At 37.7% G+C, this 19,643-nt stretch overlaps 1 protein-coding gene across 6 annotated transcripts in view; it reads left to right on the forward strand.

Moving 5' to 3' along the window:
- Window positions 1-19,643, forward strand: part of LOC6039278 (titin) — a 111,046-nt gene that overhangs the window by 78,703 nt on the left and 12,700 nt on the right. For 4 of the 6 annotated variants that reach the window (XM_038258760.1, XM_038258763.1, XM_038258766.1 and 1 more), the window contains 5 exons: window positions 503-1,907; window positions 4,117-4,533; window positions 12,627-12,736; window positions 12,808-12,991; window positions 13,062-13,684. In XM_038258760.1, coding sequence (XP_038114688.1) covers window positions 503-1,907; window positions 4,117-4,533; window positions 12,627-12,736; window positions 12,808-12,991; window positions 13,062-13,180 — 2,235 coding nt within the window. In that variant the 3' untranslated portion in view covers window positions 13,181-13,684. Of the gene's footprint in view, window positions 1-502; window positions 1,908-4,116; window positions 4,534-12,626; window positions 12,737-12,807; window positions 12,992-13,061; window positions 13,685-19,643 lie in introns of those variants that run through there. The other 2 variants (XM_038258762.1, XM_038258765.1) reach the window with 2 other exon arrangements.

The following is a 19,643-nucleotide window of genomic DNA, read 5'->3' on the forward strand; positions in this document are numbered from 1 at the left end:
GCGCTTTGATTGATGTCCCTCGTGTGCGTGCGTTTTTTTGCTTACACAATATGCGTCTAACCCTCCCCCAATCCCCCAATCTCTCTCACAGCCCAAAACAATCGAAGCTTCTTCGAAGCAATCCGCATGATTTCCCCGTTTAAAGATTTTGCTAACGCTTTTTTTCGTGTTGTTGTTTTTGCTGCCGAGTGTCCGTAACCCTCATCCCAAACGAACGCCGAACGAATCGATCTATGTCAAAGAGTTTATTTTTGCCTCCCACAAGATCAGCTCGCGGGTGTCGTCACGCGGCAGCACAGGGCCCCAGCGGCGTCTGTAACGCAAAAATAAGTGCCCGCCAGCGACGTCGTCGCTGGTTGGCGAAAGAAATGTTCGCAACGCTTGCAATTTGTGTGTCAATGTGAAATTCCTGCTGCGAATTGTTGTTGCGGGGCTTTGCCGAGTTGTTCTAATTGGGATGTCTTTTTTTTGTTTGGTTTTATTTTGCTTTATTGCCAATTAGGAGTCCGTTGAGGAGATGAACTTCCTGGTTAACAACGATCTGCCAGAGGATCTGCAGCCGGTGAAGGTACTGCCGACAGAGGAGCCACTGCCGACGTTGAAGAAGGTCCCAGTGCCCGCTGCCGTCCAGCCGGAGCCCCAGCCAGAACCGGTGGTTTGTGAACCAGTGCCGGAGCCGGCTCCAGTTCAGCAAAATGGATTCTCGGCTGAACAGCACGAGATCGAAGCTGAAAAGACCACGATCAACCCGGTGTGGCAGCCGACCCAGGCCGGTGTCGCCTACAAGCCGGTCCACCCGGTATTCAACCCACCGCAGCAGCACGAAACTGGACCCACCGTCGCACCGCCATCAGTATTTGATCCGATCGAAAAGCTCCCGCAACCGACGGCAGTCAGCGAGATGGCCAGACCGCAACCAATCAGCTACTCTACGCAACAGACTTCGTCGTCGCAGTCCTTCCAACAGCAGAAGAGTTCGTCCTTCCAGTCCTACCAGCAGCAGACCTTCGTCCAGCAACAGCAACAACAGGAGCAGCAACACGTGTCGTTCCCACCGGTGGAACCTGCGGGACAACCTGCTCTGTACTACACCTCGGTCACGGCTCAACCGGTTCACAACACGATCGCGACTGAGACCTCCAATACGCTGCACATGAAGGAGACGACCGAGAGCAGCAACCGGGTCGTCAACATGCAGCAAACCCAGCAGGTCATCAGTCTGGGCCATCAGCCACGTCCGGCCTTCGTGCAGAAACAGGGTCGCGACAGCGATTACGACTCGGATGGAGCTCGCATTCGTCCGATGTGGACCCCAAATCCGTCCGACAGCGATGAGCCACACTTCCGCAGTGTTCGGCCAAACTTTGCGTCCCGCTCGACCAGCCTTCCGCGCACCTACGAACGCATCCAAACTCCGATGGAATTCGACACCGGCCCAGTGCTGATGCCGACCAAGATCGACGTATCCGGAGTCACGCAACAACAGCAACAACAGCAGCAGCAGCAGCAAGAGCAAACCACCGAAACCGTCGAAGTCCTGCAAACGCAAACGCTCGATCGCAAGTTCACCACGAAGCAGATGGCTACCCAGCACATGTCCACGTCGCGGGACGACATGGCCATCAAGGCGCACAAGGTGGCCCCCATCAACTTCGTCCAGAAGGCCCAGAACCAGGCCGAAAGCATGTCCCAGTCGTTCAAGACCAAGGCGTACCACTTTACCAACGAAGTGATGACCGACATGCGCAAGACCCCGATCAAGCCGATCCTGAAGAATGCCTTCGGCCACCAGCAGGCCCCGGTCACGCACGTCCTGCAGCCAGTTCCGCAAACGCAAGCCCCACCAGCCACCAACGGAACGTCGACGCCACAAGCGTACCGCGAGGAATCTCGGGTGTCCCAGTACGGTGAGTACAAATCTCTCTCTCTCTCCCTCCCTCTATTCAAAATGATGCAGTTTGGGGCCAGTTAGCAGCTGATGACCATAAACTACGACGCGGTGTGACAGCGTGGTCGTAAAATCATTTCGGCAACCGAAGCATTTCTGTTTTTTTGTTCGAAGCCTCAAATTGCATCTATTTTTAGCACCCACACCACCGCCATTCATATGATTTCTATGATTTCCTCATTTTTATCTTTATTTACTCTCATTTATCTTCTCTCTCTATATCTGTGATTTGTCCCACCCCCTCCCTCTTCTCTCCCTAAAAAACCTTCTACACATATGATTTGCTTTGATTTATCTCTCGTTTTCTATGAGTTTTATTGTGAGTTTTTTTGGTTTGTTCTGCTGATTTTTTTCGTTTTTTTCCTTTTTCTTCGTTTTGTTTGACTTTGTTTTTTTCTGCTGCCTTACAATTATACAACATTTTTTCTGAGGAGCAGAGTGGCCACTCGATTCCGGCGATCTGGACAATCTCTTTGCCGTAGAGACAGTGTAAAGAAACCACTTCACGTTGCTCATGTTGTTGAGCAATTTACGAGGAAATCAAACCGAATTCAAGTATTTTCGTATACCTGAAGTATGTAATTGTTAAGTACAAGTGTCGATTTTGATGTTTTATGAATTCTTTGTTTAGAAAAAAAAACCAAAGAATATTTACTTTTAGAAATATTTACAAATCAAAATAAACTATTCTCTTTTAAACTTACTAGTAAAGTAAACCTAAACTAAATTTGGTTATGTTTTATTTCCATGTTCGAAAATTTGTAATAATTGTATGTTTTAAATGTAATTTTTAGAGTTGTAAATGTTCAACGAAAATATTTCGATTAAATGTTTTGAAGTTCGAACAAAACACTTTTGACAGATGTTCAATGTTTGTAAACAATATTAAAATAATCAAATCTTGTGACGTTTAGGAAAACAAACTAGCGATTCATGCTCATTTCGTTTAAAAAAAAAAAACGAAGTTGACTTTATAGCTGTCGGCCACCATTGTTAGTACCAACCACTAGTGTCTTCCTTTTTATCTACAAGGACTTCGCCGCCCTGGGCTCCTAAGTGTATGAAAGTATGGCACGGAGCGACGGCGCCGAATACCCATATTTACACAAAGAATTTTAGAGCGCCCGCCGCGGGATTCGAACCGGCGACCTCTGGATTGTGAGTCCAGTGCGCGGTCCGATTGATCCACACGGGCGGGACTTTCGTTTAATAATCCGATCATAATATTGACCTTTTTTGACAGATGTGGCGGTGTGGCAATCAATAGAGTAGAAAACCGTGACGTCAGAAATGAACTCAATTCACTCACAGTTTATTTTTTGAGTGACTTTAACAGTTTGGCCTAATTTGACAGCTACCTTGTCCCCAGTTTTTATGTGGGAGAGAAAAGGAGGCGAATACTTTATGAAAATCATACCTGTCAAAATTCCTAGCCTCAAAATTTTGTCGCGAGTTGCTTTTCTCCTCTATTTGCCCACGGCCAAACCACACCGCCCCTACTGTCAAAAAGGTAAATATTATGATCGAGTTACCAGACGAATATTGTTTACTCTCCGATACTTTTTTGAGAGCTCAAAAAACTGCATAGTGCATCGGATTTCGGATAAATCTGGAGTTTTTTTTAAGTTCCAATAAACAATTTTGTTCTCGATTTTTAAGTGTTTTTGAATCCCCTAAAAAGCAAAAAAATACATTTTGTTTATTGGACCTTTAGAAGAAAACTCGAAAAATAAATAGCATATAAATTGCGATTTTGTTGTTTTTGTCTTTTTGAGATAAAATGTTATATCGATTTTTGATGTTGTTTTGAAAATATTCAAAATTGTATATTTTTATATATTTTTGATGTACCAGACTCTGTATGATTAACAGAGTTCAACTATAAATAATGATATTGGTTTATCATAACAAAACAATGATCTCATATGCCGAAACAAACGAGTAGCCACCCTGTCTCACATTCATTCTCACCAGAAACTTATAAATAACATTTTTCCTCTTTCTCACGCCGTCTACGAAAACAAAAATTTCCCGAAAAATTGTCTGTTACAACATTATTATGTGGTGTGGTAATCCGAAAATAATGACATAAATCCACGACTCGCCCCTCGCCAAATCGCGTTCCAATCTGTTGTCCCCGCGGGCGTTGTCCTTTGACCACACCACAGGCACCCGGCACGTCGATCCGGATACCGGAATCATCTACTTCAAGTACGATTTTGGGTACGAATTTGGCATAATCTTCCCCGGCGAGGGCCACCGCATCGTGGCCGGCAGTGGCCACTCGAAGCGCCAACCTGCCACCACCTCTTCTTCTTCCGTAAAACATCCGCGCTATTTGAGTCCGACGCCGTTTGGGCCTTCCGGCGCCCAGTCCGTTGAGGTGCCGGTCATTCACGAACGTACCCGGGACTACGTGCGCAATTGTACCCCGTCACCGTTCCGCCGGTCGGCGTCGGTTCCGGCGTCCGATCTGCAGGCTAGCCGGTACCAGCAGCGGTACAGCTACCCCGCGACCGGAAGTGGACGCTCCACGCCAAGGGTTACCCACTTCCGGCCGGTTTCGTCGCGGTGCACCACTCCAGGTTAGAAAGTGCCGTCGCCGCTGTCGCCAAATTCGATGTTGTAGCGCTCCGCCCCGTATTTATTGGCCCTCAAACCTCTAATCAAGAAGAATGCGCGCTTTCAATGTTCTATTTATTGCACTATGTGGACGCCAATCGGAACCGGATTGGCTGTGATGACTAAAGATATGGGAATTTGAAATTAACACTCATTGGATGCCAGCTTTCTGTTCGTTCTGTTCGCATTGTTAGTAGTTGGATGTCGATTACTTATTTAGCTGAACTTTAGCAGCACTCCACTATTTCTATATATTATCGAGATTTTGCAATTTCCAAAAGCACTCAAATAACTAATAATCCAGCGCTATCTGTTCTAACACACTAGGATTTTTAAGATAACAACAGACAAAACGTAAAATTCTCTGAGATTTCGGCCATCCGATTTGTTTGTGTTTTTTTAACTGGCTGAAACTAGTTAGATGCATTCCGCATGCCCAAAGCCATTTTGAATAATCATCATTTTTTCATATAAATTTGAAAGATTTTATTTTTTTCCAATAAACCAAATTTCCACTTTTTGCTTTTTGGGTGTTTTTGAAATCGCCTTGAGTCAGGGGTATTAAAAACACTCAAAAAGCCAAAAATTGGTTTATTGGACCTTTTCAAAAAAGAAAAAAAAAAAAACTCCAGATATTTTCAATTTGGTGTTTTCTGAAAAGTTTATGGTAGGAATGAACACTACACTGAAAAAAATTATACGCTGAAATTTTTAAATATTGGTTTTTAAAATCACTTTTTGTCACTAAAAATTGATTTCCATAAAAACAATTTTTTTTAAATTATAAATTTTAAGCCAGATTTTCAAAATTTCGAAACAAAAAGTATCGCAAAATGCTTTATACATCATTACAGTTATGCTACCGCCAAATTTGCAAAATATCAATGAATTTATATAAACACATTTTTCCAAAATTTCTACGTCTTTTTAATGTGACAAAAACTTAAATCAAAATTTGCAATAGCCTTATTTGCAATCAAAAAGTGAAGTGAACCTACTAAAAAAATTGCATTATAATTAAATATTGATTGAAATTTTGATAAAGTTACCGTTTTCAAGTTATAGCCATTTTTGATGAAAGTCGCTATTTTCGAAAAAAAAAACATGTTTTTGAAGATCTGAGAAATTTCCTGAGATTTGTCAATGCAAAGATAAAACAGAAAATTAAATTTTCTCAGTGTCACCCAATTGGGTACTAAAGCCCTATGTAAATTTTTATGTACAACGGTAAAAAACACGTTCAAAAACCATTTCTGATCATTTTTTTTTTTCAATTTTATACAAAAAAAGTAACAACGAGACAACATTTTTTCGATGGATCAACTATGGTCCCCTTGGAACGAACTGTCAAGTAGGAACTTTTCTGTTAAGAAGGACCGCGAGGTTAATTTTTCAAAATTGATTTAAAAATCCTTTTTAAACACTATGTGGTCGTACGAAGGGTTATTGTACTCAAAAAAAAAAAAAATCGCTGTAAACAATAATATCAGCAATTTAAGCTTCATTTTAGGACCCAATTATTCCACATTTTTTATCACCTAATGGTCCGGACTATAAAAAACTAATATTTGATGTTTTTATTTTAAAATAAAATATTTAGGAAATTTTCTCAGCTGTTATTAAAAATAATAAACTGCGACTCTTTTCGAAAAAATTACCTAAAAATGGCTACAACTTGAAAAAGGAGCATTTTATCAAAATTCAATGAATAATTACAAAAATAAAGTAAACTTTGTTATTTGTTTCAGTTTTTTGTAAATTACCACTTTAAAATGTTTTAATTATTTTTCAACGCATGATTGACAATTTCCAAAAATTATATATTTTTTAAAAACAATCATAGCTTCGATCCCAGATTTTGCCATCCGAAATTCAAGCGCAAAAGATGCATTTTTGTTTTTTATTCCTAAAAAAAACATTTGTTTAAGAAATCCTTATTTTGGGAATTAAAGAAGCTAAATTCCCAAAATAAGTATTTTTTCAAGGCTAGTAGGCTGAGGGCAAAAAAAGTTTCAGTGGAAATTTAAGTGCAATCAAGTGAAATTAATTTAAAATGCATTCCCCGATGTTTAAAATCATTTTTAGCATGCTTGAGATAATTCAAAAATCTTTTGAATTTTACTGAATTTTCAATGTATGATCTAATTCTACATTATTATGCTGTAGCATTTTTAAAAGAAAAGATTGGTAAATTTTAGTCCTTCATTTCAAAAAATTTAAACTTGAAATTATATTCTGAAAAAAGGAAAATTGCATTTGAAAATTGTCTACATTGTCAGAGACACCACAGAAAATTTTAAACAAATTCTTTTAACCCCCAAATAATCTCCACCGCCAACCGTCTCAATCTCGACAATTTTGATTAAGTACCGTCGCTGCTAGCAAACCTGCAGCCGCGATCAAAACAAAAACAAACACCTGTCACACCCACTTCACAACATTATGCGGTCTGTACTGTCTAGGTGAGTGTGTGTGGGCCAAATTCCTTCAAGAATGATGCATCACCCTACACCGGGGGATACATTTATCAAATTCTTGCCCTCAAAGTAGTCAGGTAGGGGAAAACTACTCATTGTCGGCAGGGTTATTAGTTGAGACGTAAGTCAACAAAAGAAAACCAATTGAAATAGGTGGGTTTCCCCCTTGGAAGGTGTGTGAAGGTACAATTTATTGCACAGCAGATCGTTCAACCACAAGAAACTCACGAGCACTAATTTAGCGTGCAAGGTTGGTGATCGTTTATTTTTAGTATGTAATTGGAGGTGTGTTTGCTTTCACCGTAAGTCACAATATTAGTGAATCATCAAGCGGCGTTGGAGATACCTGATGTATTCATGGAATTTTGAAAAATATTCAGAGTTGAGTCAGAGTGGTTGCTGAAAACCCCAACCTCCCCTAAACTCAATAAGCCAAGCGACTTCATCCTGTGGAAAAGTGTCAGCCGTTGAAAAATCGTGCGACTTGACGAAAATCTCCGGGAAATGACTCAAGTATTGACTTGATCCCTTGCAACCGCGCGCGCCCCACTTCTCTCGAAACCGACCTTCTTCGTCATTCACAGTCGATCGTCTTCTTCTTGGTCGTCATCGTCGTCGCCGGCTTTCGTGACACGACGACAAGTGCTAAATCGACAAACTCTCGCGAGGATTATCCCCGTGTCACGAAGTGGGGTCGTGCTCGAGTTACGAGAGCTCTTCACTCACACGAAATGGGGAACACCAACCCAAAAACATATTAAAATAAATTTTCCGACACACACACACGCAAACATTGTAGGTTATGTGCTTCGGACAAATTTTTCTCAAGAGAGTGATTGAGAAAATCGGTGCTTTTTCGCCACTTTTTCCCATGAAAAACAACAACAAAAAAAGAGTAAAATTTTGCGTAAGTGCCCTCGACGCCGGCCGTCTTCCGGCCTGTGAGTGCTATTAGGAATTTGTCGCCACTCATTTTGGGAGGCCCCAGAAATTGACGAATTAGTGGCGAGGCTAAAGTTAGAAAGAAGGAAAAAAAATCTCAAAACGAAACGAACATTTCCCAGTTTTTATGTAATAGCAATAAAAATCCTGCCGTCACTGCCGTAATGAAAAAGAAAGCGAAAAATATCATCATTTTCGTTCGTTCAGAATTCATAGAGGTCGCCAACATCTGTGTGGCCGCGGTCAGTTGCAATATTATTTTTCAACCAGACTGAGGGAAGAAAAGAAGAGGAAAAAAATCAGACAGGAATTATAAATGTGCACATGTAGCTGCACAGGGCGTCATGAAATAATTCTTGGCGCTTGCCTGTTGAGTAAATTTGCTGCAGCAGTAACGGCCAGGGACACTTGTTGCAGAGATTATAAAAATCTCACGAACAAACGTAAATTTCACGCGACAACGACGACAATGGCGATCGTTGGAGCGAGTAGTTAAATTTATGTAGAGTGGACTTTGGTACATGGGCTTAAATTGAGGATTTCATTGAAAAATCCAGATTTTTTTTATTTTTGGATCTTAACAGTCCGATAAAACGTAAAAAAACACACTAAAGGACGCAATTTTGTGCAGCTTTCAATGCCTATCCTTTTGACTTCACAAATTCACAAAACTTGCTTTGAACCCTGAGATATACAAAAACTCCCTCTTACATAAAATGTAGTTCCGATCAGTTCGTGCTATATTGAAACATCCTGCAATTGTGACAACTTGCCATGAGAAATTTACGTCAGAAGAGGCCGTTTTGTCAAAACTCCGGCAACTAACAAAACTCGGAACATCAATAGAAAAAATATCAAGATCACGCCCGATATATTTTTTGGACATTTCCCTCTTTTTCAAAATATTTAAATGGCATTTTTGATCAATTCAGTATTTTTTTTCTTCAAATTTTCAGAATACTGTTTCAGATAACAACATTAATTTTTTTAAAATCTGAAAAGTTTGCTCTACTTTTATGTAAAATTTTGCATCATATTTTAAGGTTCTTTCTTTTACTTGAATTTGGAAATAATTTTTTGCAGTTTCGTTGTGAAACTACTAACTTTTACTGACATTCTCAAAGACGAATCGAAAGACTTTGTGCGGAGGGGTGTGTTTTTTAAACAGTCAAGTTTTAATGTTTTTGATCAGTTTAGTATCTTCGGCAAAGTTATAGGTATTGATAAAATGCATTCAGCAGATAGAGTATCACTCTTTAATAATTTGTTCATTTCTTATTTCACGACAAAGCATCAAAATGTACAAAATGTTGCAAAGTAACCGCCGACCTTACAAGTCGCATTCTCAACGCCAGTCCGCAGTTTGTGTGCGCGTCGCCACTTTTTTTAAAATGTGCACCGTAGACAAAAACAGTGTGGTTCTGGATTTTTGTCAACTCCAAAACCAACCAAGCCCAAAGCTTGTAAAAAAATTTCTCGCAGACCTTCAAGTAAACCAAGAAAACTTGCGAGCATTGCAATTATGCAATAGAACAAAAATAGCCGTGTTGCAGTTCGCCGACTCAGCAATGGCCTCGTCCATCATCGACAAACCTTTGGTTTATCAGGGTTGCAAAATCCCGATTTACCTGGACAACAACGCTACGGAAGTTCGTGTGCTTGACCTACCTCTAGGCATAAGCAATGATGACGTAGTCAAAGTGATGAGTAAATACGGCGAAGTTTTGACCATCACCAACGACCGCTGGATTAACTTCTTCCCAGGAATCCCAAATGGAGTTCGGACCCTGCGGATGTTGCTGAAACAGCCAACGCCGAAATCAATCACTGTAAACAATGCTGCTGCAACAGTGACGATTATAGGCAAAAAATCGCTTTGCAAACTCAAAGCAAAGAACAAAAATGTGCGGATTCGAGTAAAAGGTGGGCCAAAAAGCAGTACACAACCGATTGAACCCGAGCCAAGCAGCAGCAGCAGTAAAAGCAACAACAGTAAACCAGAACAAAATGCAATGGAAACAAGTGAAATTGACGAAGAAGACAACGACGGATTCGAGACCGTGCTTTTAAGCACACCCGCCGCCGAAAGCGCTTACAGGCATATTTGGACGCGGAAGACGAGCTAACAAAAACGAAGAGAGATGGCTGCAGAAGAAACAGATGAAGAAGATGAAGATGTCATAAAGGCAAAATATTATAAGAAAAAATGTTGTGAGATAACTTCTAAATCCCTGGAAGAAGAGGACGAAGAAAAACTTAAAGAACTTGATAATTCATTCTTTAAATATTCCGCTAAATATTTGAAACATAGACAGAAATCGTTAGAAAAAAGGCATGGTAATAATTATTGAAGTGATTTTAAACTCTGTAATCTTTCCTCTTTCACTATCCACCTTGAAGAGATGAATGCACAATGGTGTAAAGTCTCTATAATAATAATAAAAAAAAAAAAAAAAATGTACAAAATAAACATGTTTTAACATTTTTTTATATGAGTCATTCCAAGTCGAAAAAATGTTAAGTGCATTTTAAAATTTTCAATCAAATTTGAAATATTTTTTTTGTGTTTTTGGATAAAGTTGACCATTTTTGAAAATATTTTTTTCGAAAAGATCCAGAAAAATCTAAAAAATTGCTTCAAAAACATTTTATTGGTTACCAAGATGCAACTTTGGTTGCCAAGATACAACTTTTGAAAGAACAATAAAAACAAAAAAAAAGGTTTTCACACATTATGTTAAAATAACAAAAATGCATAAAAATGATATGTTTGAAAAAAAGCTTAAAATGTTATAAGACTGTTATTACAATAACAAACCCATAACAACAAAATCTTAACGAACGAATGACAAAACATAAAATATTATTGGCCGAGAATTGAAAAATGTCAAAAATAAAGTTATTCTTAAGTTATTTCCGTCTGCTCGAGTAGTTCAAAGTAAAACGAATTAATTTTTTATTCAAAAAAAAATGTATTTTGCGCAATTCCATTTTGTGTGTGAAAAGGTGACATATAAAAAATGTATAATTGTAACTATTGTTTTTTGATTTCTTCTCATCAATGCCAACTTTGCTAAAGATTTATTTATTTATTTATTAAAATCATCCGACCCCATGGTCTAAAGAAACCAAATCGATAAAAAAAACCCGTTCTGAATGACATCTGGCAAAATACAATTTTCATTTTTACTCACGAAAATTTTCCAAAAATGATTGCTTATTTAATTTTATTTTCTTGCACCAACCAATAATTTCAATAAAAGATCATCAATCATTTCAATAAATTTAAAAAAATACATTTCACAGTCCAATCAACATTCAAATAAATCCAAATTTTAATTAACCAGACAAATGAAAACACATGCAGCAAAAAGGTGCAGATGACCTTTCTCATGTTCCTAAGGAAAAATGTATCTATTGTGAATCTATATTTTTGTTGTTTATTCTTGAGATCCATCCGGTTGAAATGCAACAAGGTAAAATGGTACCTTTGATTAGGCAAGTACACATTGTATTTAAAGTTTTTTTTTTCAAAAATTTTCATAATATTTATGAAATTATGAAAATATTGAAGGGTTGGGGACAAAAAATAGAAATAAAATTTGCGATGGCCTTAAAGAGATAAACAACTCAAAAGTTTATGCTAAATTAAAATACAAAAAAGATCATTGTTCGAAGTCTTATACAGTTATTCTTCTTCAACAGTAAACTTTTGTGAGAAAACGAAAAAAATGTTTTTTATACATCCGGATATAAAATTTGAAGAGCATTTTTTATTTCTTTTAAATCTAATCCATTTGCATGAACGTTGGACAGAGTTAGAATTTTGTTTTAAAGATAAATAAAAAATATTTTTAAAAAATATAAAAAAAGCAAAAAAGAATCTGAAAAATTTGAACCCCAATTGAAAATTCAAACAAAGTACCAATACGTATTTCCATTTCATCTCTTATGTGTTATTGCGGATTTCAGAGATTTTGCAACAATCGTGCTAGTTGTAAAAAGCTCTCCAACATAGTGCACACCTCAAACTACAGCAGAAAAAAACTATCTAAGACACACACCCTAGTTTGAAACTGATCTAAAGTGGTCGAAAGCAACAAATCTCAGTCGAGACACGCACCACTCTAGGCGAGCGGGGGGAGAAAGGGTATGATTTTCAGTGTGCAAATATTTTATGTGCAGTTATGATTTGCACAGGGGGAGAATTTTGTGCAAAGTGTGCAATATCTTTTGAAACATCTACTGTTAAAAGATAGGACAAATTTAGGTTCACTATCAAAAACCGTCAAAACCGTGTTGTTTTGTGTTGTGTGTGCATTAATAACCCTAACTCCTAGCTAAATAAAATGTGGTAAGTATGAGTTTGATTTTTAATCCTTAACTTTAACAAAACTAGCGCATGCTCCTGTGTGTGTGTGAATTAGTGACGCCAAAAAGCAGTGACAAACCAGCTACCGAACCGCCACCCTACGACCGAATCGCTTCGCCATCGAATCGCATGTCATGAGTTCGCTTCACGCCAGCCTCACCTTTGCATCCCAACGCAACGCTGCTGCCTAGCCTATCGTCGTAAGCCGTAGTTAAATCCCCTGTGCTGGAAGTTTAAACCTCTAACCGAGCTCGTTCCCCTCCAGACCATTCGGCGGCGAGCGTGCCCACCCAGGGTAGCACCCGCTCGGCGACCAGCACACCGAAGCACCCCCAGGATCCGGCCATCGCCACCAAGCAGCCCCTGTTTGTTGCCGTAAGGATCACACCCTCAGCCCTAAAGTGGTTGATGACCCTATATTATTAAACTCTTTGCTTCCTTTTTAGCCCCTGAAGGACATCGCGGTCGTTGCCGGCCAGCCGGCCCGTTTCGAGTGTATCGTCGCGTGCGACGCCACCCCGGCGGTTCGCTGGACCAAGAACAACGTCCCGATCGACGAGAGCGGCCAGCGGTACTATCCGGAGTACCGGAACGGGGTGTGCCGTCTGTCGCTGCCCGTGGCGTACGAAGGTGAGCGCGTTGGTTCGACGCTAGGAAATTCTAAGTAAAAAAAACTCACCACAATTCCATTCCATTCCAGGTGACTCCGCTAGGTACTGCTGCGTTGCCGAGAACCACCTGGGACACAGCCAGACCTGTGCCGATCTGACCGTCGTCGACAGCAACTGGAGAACGGCGTCTGCGGTGACGGAGTTCTAAGCGCGTTTAGAAATGGAGAGAAAGAGTCTCGCAGTCATGCCGCAGAGACGCAAACACGAACACTAGCCTAGGGTAGGAAGAAAATGAAAGAATAAAAACATGAAGGATCAGAAAGAAAAATACACACGCACACTTTCAAACTAGAGGAGAAATCGATCACACATAATTCGAAATGAAATAAAATTATATACATAAAAAAAAATCAATCGAAAAAAAAACTAAAAATCAAATACACAACCAAATTATGTAGGGAAAATCCAGAAAAGGAAACGAAAGTAAAGAAATTTGTTTGTTTTATTTTCACTTTAAAAATTACAATCAATTTCAAAAAGCAAAAAGTAAGGTTTTTGAAAACTACTTTTTAATGTAAAGTGTTGCTTTTACTCGTTGTCTATTTAGTGGTTTTTTATCATTTCACTTATTTATTTATACGAATGTGAGAGAAATGTAAGTTATTTATTTTAGTCTGTAATTTTCTTTGACAAATAAACAGAGAAAACTAAACGATTGATGCTCAGTTCTTCACCAACTTCGTTAATCACCTGCGTTTATTTATTTTTTGGTTAAAATCAATCGTTTAAACGAAAAAAAAAGTGAAAACATTTCAAAATTTTACACACAAAAAAAAACAACCTTATATTCAACCAAAATGGAAAATCGAAATATATCAAATATTTGTTCACAACCCCCCGAAATGATGATTAATCTATAAATAATTTTGAAGTGGAAATCTGAATAAGGAAGTGAATTTTTATAAGCTAGCTTTTACTTGTTTGCCCACACGCACCTACCCATTACACACCCGCCACCCGCCGTCTAATTGACTTCGAACGCAAATAAAAAAGTGGAAATTATCATGTTATATTATCTCAAACACCCCCACCCCCTTCACACCCTCATCCGATCACTTTTGTTTTACCCCCTTTTCAAAGAAGAAAAAAAAAATATCACTATGTAAACAAATTGATTGAATAAATCGAAAGTACTCAAATATATTAAAATGCGAGAAAGGCAGTTTAGTGGATTGGAAAGAAAACAACAAATCAAATGTGTTTTATTTACGTTAATTGTTTGAAATTGTATTATTAAATGAAAATTACTTTAAATTTACTGTCGCAATTTTTGTATAACGACGATTTATTTCTAAAATCTATCTATTTTGAGTATATCCGTTAACATTTATATGTAATGTTAACGAATGTAAGAATTTGAAAACAAGCTTTAAAAGACGCCATGTTCGTGGAAAGTCACAAACTAAAGTAAAGGAAAATCTTTCAACCAGAGCATTGCGCATGCGCGGAAAACTACGAAACTTTCTCATTATACCAGTTTGAGATTGAAGCTTAACTTCTATGCGCAGCTTTTCGGGAAAATTTCGAATCACATCTCTACATGCTACAAGGCGTTATAACAAAAAGTTGTATACTACCATGCGTGTCCATTCTAGGATTCTCGAGAAAAGAATGTGATGGAGACGCATGATGGTTTGAAATTACAGTTGCTTTCTAGAGCTATCATTGCTTTTGCTTCTGGGTGTAAATTTAATATTGAAAATGAATTAAGAACAACAACAATAAATTAAGAATAACAGTTTTTGAAAAATCTCATTTTTGAATAAGTTTTAAATTACAAAAAATGCCATTTTTGAGATATGGCAAAAGTTGGTGCAAATTCATCTGGCAGTGTTGCCAGTTTTTCGGAAAACATCATTTTTTTTGAAAAACATGGAAAAGTATCAAAAAACTTCTTTGACATTATTTAAAGATGTAAAATTGAGTTTGGTAACCAAAATAACTTTACATTCAATTTTATATCGTGCATCATTTCAATAATGTGCCACATTTTTTTTTGTTGAAAATGCGACTTTTCTATCTGTGGAAGTTTTGACATATTTATTATTAACACAATATTTAAAAATTTTGCAAATTTATTTCTCAAATCTATCTATCTAAATTTTCGAATTTTCAACATAAAAAAATATTTGCTTCCGCTTATCTAAATTTATGAAAATTTACTGAAAACTCTCTGATTTGCTAGATTTTGAGTAAATGCTGAAATTTGCTGCATTCTAAAATTCCTCCATAAGATATTTTTGAAATGGAGAAAATGGAACATTTTTCGAAAATTTCAGTGCATTTAACTTGAAAACGATGTATTTTATAAAACAATTGCAAAGTAATTTTCTATTGTGAATCTTACGTTACATCAAAATATGATTTTCAAAAATTTTTATGATATGTTCGTATACCGTAAGTGGGGGTAACATTGGGTCTGGGGTGAGATTGGGTCAAAGTGACATTATCGGATTTTACCATTTCCCAGATTCTTCTCAATGAAACCAAATTCTATTAAAAGGGTTGTGTAGGGGACATCTTAAGCTGACTTAGCTGAAAAAATCTCGTTCCTAGAACAAATCCTAAAAGTTTGGCAGCTGTCTAAAGTTGAGATACGTTTTTGGCCAGAAATGACCTCTCGAAAAATCAACTTTTTAATATTTTTGTTGTAATTGCTCGAAAAGTTTGTTTGAAAATCTCTGCTTCAAATATTGTAGCATGTCAATACGATTCCATCGAACAAGAAACATTGTTGGATGACTTGACTTTACTAATCATTGTATTTGAGCCAATGTCAACCCCCTTAGTCTTAGGGGTGAGATTGGGTCTATTTTCAAACGATTGGTATTTAAGGTAGAGTGCATCTAATTGCACCATATTTTGGGAAAATATTGGTAAACTATCAAAGAACAATTCCACGTTTAAAGATTTTCGATGTTACTTAAATTGTTTTTGTTATTAGGAAATTATGAGAGGTGTATCGTTTTTTGACCCATAGTCATCCCCACAAAAATCAATTTTTTTCTGAAACTCCATCTCCGATACCAGATTTTGAACCATTTTTTACAGATACCCAAATTTTTTCAAATTAGTCGTTTTTTGGTAGTTGAATTTTTCGCGATAAAAATTGAAATAAAAATATCGAGGATTTTCCCACGTTCCTTTTTTTCGATAAGTCCGTGTTATAACCTACAAACTTGGCTGAAGACACCAAATCGAATGCCCATTTTGTATGGGCTGGTCATTGTCTCACAAAATTGTATGGAGACTTGCATGGAAAACTAATAACGCAAACGGGTTCTTTTGACAGAGGAAATGCTAGGACAAAGATTCATCCAAATATTTAAAAAAAATATAAAGATAAGTTGATTTAAGAAAACGTAGAGAATGACTATTAAGTAAATTCAAAAGAGAAAATGACTCAAACAAAACTTTGTATCATTTCCAATTGCATGACTCAGCCAGTGCAGTGCTTCCGGCTCAACAAGCGGATGCACACTTTGTACCTTTCCATATCAAAAATAGAGCTATAAATTCAAAACACAAAAACCATCTCAACCGAGGAAAGGTGGCGCACGTGCCCCACCACACTTGCCATTAATTCAGTGCAAAGCCCAAGCCCAGATCGTTTCACACCTTGCTTAAAAGTGCACTCGCCAAAACCTGGGGTTGGGCACACGATTTTATAAACAACAGAAAGCAAAACATATGTTTTAATTAGGCATAAAATTACACCCACCGCTGAAAGGTGCGAAAACCCATGCTTCCAACCACAAACCCACCCACCCACACTTGGCACTGACAAATGGTTTAAAATAATGCGAATTTTCTATTTCCACCGCGTGATTGTGTTTATCTTTTCGCTTTCAACGGCGATGCATTTTCCTTTCGTGAATAGAAAAGTGAAAAGTACCTGCCCTGACCACCGAAGCAGCAGTCTCAGCAGTGTCGTAAATAATCGTCTGTCAGTTCTTGCGGCGAGCGGCACTTAGTCATGCAAAGACATTATGAGGGGTGGATTTTATTTAAAGTTGTTGTGATTCAAATGGACTTGAGACATGAGGCGCCGCAACGGATTTTGTTTATCTTAAACTGATGACTTGTGCCGGATCGTGACTCATTAGGCCAAATCTAAACTCGTGAATGAAAGATCTAGTTCAACGATCATCTCCCATACACGAAAAAAGAAAAACAATCCAATATCGGTCTGAGAAAACAATTTCCCCGTCAAACAACGCTTAACAAGGTTTATGCGAACCAACTGTTCTGGATCGCTTGCAAGTCCGTCGTCTAAACAAACCAAACATCAACTCCTTGAAGAGTTGGAATGCTTGCGAAACCCGAGATGGAAGTGCCTGGGTTCTATTTTTATGCTCACGAAATCGAATTTTGCACGGAATTCCAGCCCGATTAGTCATCAAAGCATGCGGCGCACATGGCTGGCTCTGGTGGCGCAATCCAATGCATCGTTTAGTTCGGCAAAAGGTGTTCTAAATTTGATGTTCTGGGTGGATTGATTCTCGATTCTTAAAAAAAAACTTCCTAAAAATATAGCATTAAGAGAAACACCGGTTTCAAAACCACCCAAAAAGCAAAAAAAAGGTTTATAAAACTATTTAAATTAAACTGCATAGATGAGCTGACCATATTCAAATAAATAAAAACAATTCCAGAGTTTTTTTTGAAAAGGACCGATAAACTATTGTCTTTCATATGTTTATAGGACCTAATCAAAAAAAACTCGAGAATTGTAACAAATGTTGAATCCCCATCCAGACTTTCTTTATTGATCTGTGTATTCCGATGTGATCTATGAATTAATCAAAGTCGGCAGCAATGCAGTCCAGCCGGTCTAGCCTCAATTATCCGAAAGTTTGGAACTTTGGATTTTTGAATTATTATGTTTTTTCTTCTTATTTTAACGTAAAATTCGAATACCGTCATCAAGGGTGACATTGGGTCTGGGAGGTGAGATTGTCATACAAATTTCAGCAGTTTCGTATGACTCAATCTCGCCCCCCAACCCCAATGTCTCCCCTGTTGACGGTAATCAACTTTTCAAAATAAAATGGCAACGGCGTTATCAGAGTTTAGTGTTTATTCTTTTGAAATTTTGTTTTTAAGCAAAAGATATTACAAAATGTGTTGAACGTTATTATAGTTAGCAGCAATTCCCCACGAAAACAGTATGATTTCTCCGATCGGGCTCAAAATTTTTCTGGGGGTTCCTTGGCCGAAATAATTAGACCCGTATTTTTTTTGTTTGGCCATTAGGGTGACCTACGCCGTGTTAGGGTGGTCCGAAAAATGGCAATTTTCGCAATAACCACTATTTTCAAAAAAATCATAACTCCGTGCCATTTCAATCGATTTTAACTGTCTTATACGCAAATGAAAGGGTATTAGATAGGTTTTTAAAGAAAAATAGTGAGAAGTTTCAAATATCTGGTTTAACATTTGAAAAGGTCGTATGAAAACTTAAAATGCTGTTTTGAAGGTCTCTGGACCAAAGAACCTATGCCTGAAAATATTTTTGCCGGATTCCTCGGAAAATTTTACATAACATTTAAAAAAATTGTGAAGTTATGTTTTCAATATTCTGAGATACGATTTTTTGAAAAAAAAAAACGGGGTTTTTAGACGCTCCACGCGCAAAAATGGGAAAAGGACAAAAACGGGGAAAAAAAACAACTTTTTTCATTCATTCAGTTGAACATCTTAAAAACAGTGCTGAAAAGAACTACTTTTGTGTGTTTTAAAATGCATTTTACACTGGTTCAGTTGTCTTGCTATCATTTTTTTCCATGAAAAATTTGCCAAAAACAAAAAAAATACAAAAAAAACTTTTTGCGGTACTATACATACAAATTTCGACGTTAAAAAAATTCCACATGATTTTTCGGCCCAATTTTGAAGAGGGGGCTGACAAAAACTTAAAAATATTTGCAGCAGCCTTATTTTCAAATTTAAAGTTTTACATAACATTTTTAATTCCTAATAAGCGAAAATGTCTGTGGGTAATTCTCTACCAACTCACACGAAATCGGGAAAAGTTGACCCGACCCCTCTTCGATTTGCGTGAAACTTTGTCCTAAGGGGTAACTTTTGTCCCTGATCACGAACCCGAGGTCCGTTTTTTTGATATCTCGTGACGGAGGGACGGTACGACCCCTTCCATTTTTGAACATGCGAAAAAAGAGGTGTTTTTCAATAATTTGCAGCCTGAAACGGTGATGAGATAGAAATTTGGTGTCAAAGGGACTTTTATGTAAAATTAGACGCCCGATTTGATGGCGTACTCAGAATTCCGAAAAAACGTATTTTTCATAAAAAAAACACTCTCCCATTTTCCGTTACTCGACTGTAAATTTTTTTGGAACATGTCATTTTATGGGAAATTTAATGTACTTTTCGAATCTACATTGACCAAGAAGGGTCATTTTTTCATTTAGAACAAAATTTTTCATTTTAAAATATCGTGTTTTTTCTAACATTGCAGGGTTATTTTTTAGAGTGTAACAATGTTCTACAAAGTTGTAGAACAGACAATTACAAAAAAAATGATATATAGACATAAGGGTTTGCTTATAAACATCACGAGTTATCGCGATTTTACGAAAAAAAGTTTT

This window comes from Culex quinquefasciatus, chromosome 3, assembly GCF_015732765.1.
Source record: "Culex quinquefasciatus strain JHB chromosome 3, VPISU_Cqui_1.0_pri_paternal, whole genome shotgun sequence".
In the NCBI taxonomy this organism is placed as follows: domain Eukaryota; kingdom Metazoa; phylum Arthropoda; class Insecta; order Diptera; family Culicidae; genus Culex; species Culex quinquefasciatus.